This window comes from Micropterus dolomieu, linkage group LG19, assembly GCF_021292245.1.
Source record: "Micropterus dolomieu isolate WLL.071019.BEF.003 ecotype Adirondacks linkage group LG19, ASM2129224v1, whole genome shotgun sequence".
Lineage (NCBI taxonomy): Eukaryota > Metazoa > Chordata > Actinopteri > Centrarchiformes > Centrarchidae > Micropterus > Micropterus dolomieu.
The window spans coordinates 15,753,076-15,759,075 of record NC_060168.1 but is presented as its reverse complement, the minus strand read 5'-3'; the positions used below and the strand labels follow the sequence as shown (position 1 = coordinate 15,759,075).

At 43.6% G+C, this 6,000-nt stretch overlaps 1 protein-coding gene across 6 annotated transcripts in view; it reads left to right on the top strand.

The window, feature by feature from the left end:
• The window catches only part of LOC123957429 (amyloid beta precursor protein binding family B member 2), a 33,800-nt gene that overhangs the window by 19,573 nt on the left and 8,227 nt on the right, over window positions 1-6,000 (top strand). For 3 of the 6 annotated variants that reach the window (XM_046030208.1, XM_046030209.1, XM_046030213.1), the window contains 2 exons: window positions 2,508-2,513; window positions 4,920-5,034. The exons of 1 other annotated variant lie outside the window; for it this stretch is intronic. In XM_046030208.1, the coding sequence (XP_045886164.1) occupies window positions 2,508-2,513; window positions 4,920-5,034 (121 nt within the window). The remainder of the gene's footprint in view (window positions 1-2,507; window positions 2,514-4,919; window positions 5,035-6,000) is intronic. 2 more of the 6 variants (XM_046030210.1, XM_046030212.1) reach the window with 1 other exon arrangement.

Here is a 6,000-nt window from a genome sequence, read left to right as displayed (position 1 = left end):
CACACGAGTGGTGGGAGTCTTGCATTAACACATCTCTCTGCTTTGGTGCTTTCATACCTTTCATCTTGTACCTCTTTTTACCTCTCTTTTCCCTCCCCACCCCTTCCTCCACCATTCCAGCCCCCCAGTGGGTCTCACCTCGTTCCCATTCCTCCTCTTCCTCGTTACAGTCCCGCCTTTTCATTTAGGCTTTCTGGCCCCCTGCCTTTATCCCTCCCTCTCTCGACATTTTATCCATCTAACCTCTCCTCGCTCCTCGCTTTCCTGCAAAAAACTCTTCCTCCATCTCTGAGGTCTATGTGTCATTCATCTTCAGCTGTTAGTTCATTTGCTGCCTGTCTGTCCGTACCATGTGTCATCCAATCCATTAACTGAGGTCAGGATCCTCAATGCCAAAGTAAACCAACAGCTCTCTTTCTTTTTCCTCTCTTTCTGTCTCCACACTAAAATGTTTGTGTGAAAACAACACTTTGTTTTAGGTTGTTTTCATGAAGATCTCTGTCTACACTAAAATGCCAAATCAACAGGAAAATTACTAGTACTATAAAAGGTTGCATTACAGCCAACATGTAGATAGGTTACGTTTTAAATTAACGCAAAGATTACATTTTTTTTGTAGGCAAAAGACAAAATTTAAAGGAAAGGATTTTTGTGTTCCCCACCAGAATTACATACCTGGCATTACATGCTCGAGCAACAAGCACAATGTAGAGAGATAAAAGTTACTGAATATATATTTGAAGAGTTAAATCTTTGGACAGACACAGGCGTGGTTACTCTCAGCTGATTCAATCTCCGTTCTGACTCTCTCTTGCTCTCCATCATCATCTATTCCGCGTTTCACTACAACCAAACTCACACTTTAGTTCATCGCACTGGTTTATAGAAATGCTTTGTTTGTTTGTTAGACGCCAGCTCATAATTGCCACAAGACGAACAGTGCACTTATCAAATCCCCATTTGATGGTTGTGAAGTCATCTGACAAAGTGAACATAAATATAATGGTAACACCTGTTATGTGTGATCGGCTGACATTTTAAATGGGCGATCATAGACAAAGTCGGAGCATTGACAAGAGGCCAAAACGGAGAGTAAAAGATGCACTTCCAGGTGTAACTGGCTTAAGCCTCAGCCTTGTGCCCAGGTCAGTGTGATCATGACAATGCTGTAGGTTTTTTGGGAGGCGGGAGTGAGTTCAGGGTTTGAATCAGGTGTGATGTGGTTTCAGTCTGACACTCGCCTGTAAATTAGCTGTGGAGAGAGAAGAATGGGGTGTAGTGTTGAGGTGAATGGAGAGCAGCTTTTGGGCCATTCACAATTTAGACACCAAAAATCCAATTCCACCATAGTGACTGGCAGCAAAAAAGGCATGGAGTCTGGATTTGAAAACAGAGCAGAAGGAAGTAGAATGAGACGAACAAATGGACAAAAAATTGTGAAATTCAAACACAGAGAAACAGAGAGAAAGAGACGCATTTTAACACAGCACATGCAGACACGTTTACATATGGTGAGCGAGAGCTTTTAGGCAGTTTTTACATGTGTTGATTTAGCCTCAGTGTGTGTGTGTGTGTGTGTGTGTGTGTGTGTGTGTGTGTGTGTGCATGCATGTGGGCGACCACCGGTTGTTTGGAGATCAAGTTGAAGCAGCAGCTCTGATTCTGAAGATTCCTGTTTCAAATCATCTGCCAGCTGCTACCACACACACACACACACACACACACACACACTGAGTGCTTCTTACTATGTGAATCATCAAAGAATCAAAGGAAGCTGATGTTTGAATTAGCCCTCTGTTCTTTTTCAGCCTGTGCCTCCTTTGTAGTGTTCCTGATAATAGAGTGTCACAGACTATGTGGAAGAGAGCGGCTGTGATGAGTTACACTATTGATATGAATCACTGTGTTGCATCGTGTTTCTTTTTTTGGGGGGGCTTCTCCCGTTGTGGAAAGAAAAGAGAGTGAGTAGAGGAGTGAAAGATGGAGTGAGCCGAGGAGAGGAAGATTAAAGAGCACAAGCGGGAGAGAGGGATGAAAGAGAGTTGGAGAGGAGGAAAGGGTGGGGGGAAACGGGAAGTAAGGGGAGGGGAAGCTGCAGTGACAACAATGTGTGTGACAACAAGGTGTGTGCACATCTAACAGGAAAGGTGTGCTGTGTCATAATGGAGTGGAACGCTAAGCCACTGAAATGAAAAGTACACAGGACTGAGCTCCACGGCACACACACACACCACACACACACCTTGAGGGAAGACAGATTGAGGTGAAAGAGCGTCTGTTTCTGACTCAGTACGTCGTGTGTATTAACACTGTTTTTTTCCCCTTTGCTTTTTCTATCCCCACCTTCTTTTCCCTTTTCATCTTTTTGCCGTCATACAATTTTCCCATCCTTATATTTTTTCCTGCCTTTTAATTTCCCATACCACATTCTGTCCTTAACTCATTTATCCTTTACTGTTTCCTCCACCACCCTCATCGCTCACTTCCTTCTGCTTCCCGGGACCAAGAGAAAGGTAACTGCTCTTCATGGTGTGCTCAAGTGGGATCGTGCTTCTCCACTGTTTTCAGTAATCGTTGTGTCGAGACCTCTGCCCGGACCTCCCGCTGTGCATTCACATCTGTCACTTCAGGCATCGAATCAGTGGCTTTGCTTCGCCCAGAGTCACTGTTGCTCTTTACGGGAGCAACTTGCTGAAGGTCTAAATCCCTGGTGTTAAATCATCAGTGAGCCAGACCGGCCACAGGCTATTTCCTATTAAGAGTTGCTGTTTTATAGCGTTTTGATCCCCCAGAGAGGGTACAGAAGTCATAAAAGAACCATTTGTAGTATGCGAGGCAAGGCCACTCATGTCGCTTTGGTGCCACACTGCTCAAATGTCCCTGAACGAAGCGTATGGGATGCGCACACACACACACGTCCCATTGCACTTTTCTTTCTGCCCACAGGCGGGAGGCATTATCGACCCAAAGTGTGTGAGCACACAATTAAGCAGAGGAGACGGGCCGGATAATGGACTCATAAACACAAACAGCCCGCTGTGATAAATGCCGGCTGTGTTTGCCGTATTTCTGTTGGTGTCTATAGTTATTTGGGAGTGTGCACTGGACGTGTGTGTTTGTGTGTGCATGAAGCTGCTCATCTACATCTGGTGACACTGCCATCCAGTTGGCTTCTCTGTGTGTCCCCACGTCCCCTCCTTCACTCCGCTTTATCTGTTTACTCAGTCATTTCAGTCCTGGCTGGAAACACACCCTTCTACCTGAAAAATTAGGAAGAAATGTATCTATCTTTGTGTGTGTGTGTGTGTGTCTTTGTGTGTCTTTGTGTGTGTGTGTGTGTGTGTGTGTAGTAACTCACACTTGTAGCTGTGTTTCATCTCCCACCCACTCTCCGCATAACTCTCATTTTCGGTGGAGCTTCCTCTCCCAGTCTCCCAGTCTCACCCTCATATTCATCATTTTTCCCCCGCCATGTGGCACTGCTGTGAAGCTCTTGGCACATTGTTTCCTCGGGCACTGGGACACACATCTGTCTCCCAGCATGCTTGTGTGTGCACCTGTGTGTGTGTGTGTGTATGTGTTTGTGTGTCACTGTAGCTAAAATTGGCAACCACCAGTTTCAGAGAAGGAATGACAACGGACAGAGAAACCTGTTGTTTATGGCTCAACAGCATACAAGATGTTGCATGTTAAAGGGGCTTTAAGTAATTTAGTTATCAAATTCACCTTGACTGGTGTAAAAGGAATTGCAGCAATGACAGTAAAACTTGTCGCATCCTTTAAATGTCACAAATAATGAGGCAACATTTTCACAATAAATGAGCGAGCTAATTAGAGCAAAGCTATAACAAGAAATGTCTAGAGAAGGAGAGATATATTTACATACCATGATGCAAAATAGGGTAATAATAATTTGTGTTGTCATTTGTTTCTTTAACTTGTGCGTGAAATGTCTTGCAACTAATTTGGCTGTCTTTTTATTCCAATGTGGAACAGCTGACGGTGCAGAGAGGGGGCTGGAAAGTTTTTGTCTCAGAACAGGAGACAGGTCCAATGACAGACTTGTTTTGGTGTTTGCAAAGACTCACCCCCTGACAACACATGCAGACTGAAGAAAAGATGTAAAAACCAACTCCAGTAGAACAGTTCTTGATTAGGGGAAATAGAATAAATTCACCGGGAGGGATTTCAAATAGAAAGTAATCGAGATATTTATAGATGATGCTGGCAATTCCAAATTTGAAACCAGCAAACTCATGGAAGATGATGATGGGAATGTGAAACACAAATTGGCAATCCAATCAACATATGGGCCTAAGCAAGGTGCCGCCTGGGAAGAGGTGTTTGAAGCCCTTAAAGAAGTGTTTAATCTCAATATGCAACAATGTCCAAAGGTGGCTCTCCTAGGAGCAACACCAGGAGGCTTTCAGAGGAAAACTATAATCTCTTTGCCGAAAAACCAGTAGCAGCAATGTATTAAAAAGAAGTGGATAAAACCTGACTCTCCCGCAAACTATGGAAAATGTGTTATGTATGTATATGTTACTACAAGAGAATTCAGTGATTATAATTTCTAGCTTATTTATCATGTTTAGTATTTTCTTAACCCTAAATAAGCGACAGTTACTCTGTCCCGTCTCCCTTATCAGACACACATGTACACACGCATACCTCTTGCTAGATGCTGAACACACTCCACACATAAGCATACAAGTTAGAGGGCAGCTGGGTAATGTGTACAGACACTGTCCCAAGTCACTGAAAGTTAAATAAAAACATAAGTGTAAAAAGGCTGAAAGATCACCTGAATTGCGGGTTCACCCTGGCCAACAGAGACTCTTACTTAAATGCCCCTTTAACAGAGCAAAATGTCTGGTACAGCGTTGGAAAAATCAAAGTGTCTTCTGTCCGTGTTTCAGAGACTTTGCCTATGTGGCGAGAGACAAAAACACACGGGTGCTGAAGTGCCACGTGTTCCGATGTGATACCCCTGCCGCAGCCATCGCCACGAGTCTCCACGAAATCTGCTCCAAGGTGGGTGCCATTACCGCCTCCGCATGAATGAGCTTATCTGCAACTCTGAAACAAGCTATCAAGCGTTCATCAGGGTGACTATTGAAGAGAGAAGAGCACATCTTTTTCTGCTGATGCAGTTATCCAGTGCTACTTTTTAAGATTGTAACTTAGATGCTACTCCTACATGCATGTTATAAAAAACAAACTAACAGTCAGGAGTACAAAACACAGTGGCTGTGTCCTGGCAAGATTTCTGTTATCTTTTACCAGAGAAGAGCTGAGGAGAGAGATGGTTTTAACAGCCTTTATAGTGAGGAGAAGAGATAAGATTCGGGTTACAAAGCACATGCAGTTGTGTGTGTGAGAGAGAGAGAGAGAGAAAGAGATGGTGCTGGTGCTGGTGCTGGTGGTGTGTTAACCCTCACAAGGACAGGGAATCCCAGATCCTTAAAAGTGCAAAGCTGTCACACACGTTATTCACACTTTCTCTCGCACAGAGCATCAGTAACCCCCTCCTCTCCCAGAGCGGTCACTCTCCTCACTGCTGTCTATCTCCTGGACACTGAGATTACAGCATGTCTAACTGTCTTCTTTGTCTTTGCACTTGGCTGCTTACGGGTTGTACGGTGAATGAATCTTATGTAGAGAAAATGAGACTCGAATAAAGAGAGATTTAAAGGGAAAAAACTGACTCTGTCGAGTGGGGGTCAATAAAATCCAACAAAATACAAAGAAATACAGTTATTTTTATATATTATATAAATTTGCTTTTGCTGTTTAAAAGTTAAATGGTCAGAGAGTCCATAATAATTAGGAGTCGGACATATGCTCTCACTTTGAGAGCCAGAAAGCCATGAATTCATTCAAGGCTAATTGTTTAGTGTCATTTGCACATAGGGACTCCTGCTCACTCCAGTGAGCATTTCTGAGAAAGTTAATGTGATATTAAATCTAAAGGAATTCAAGGCACATACAGGCGTAAGT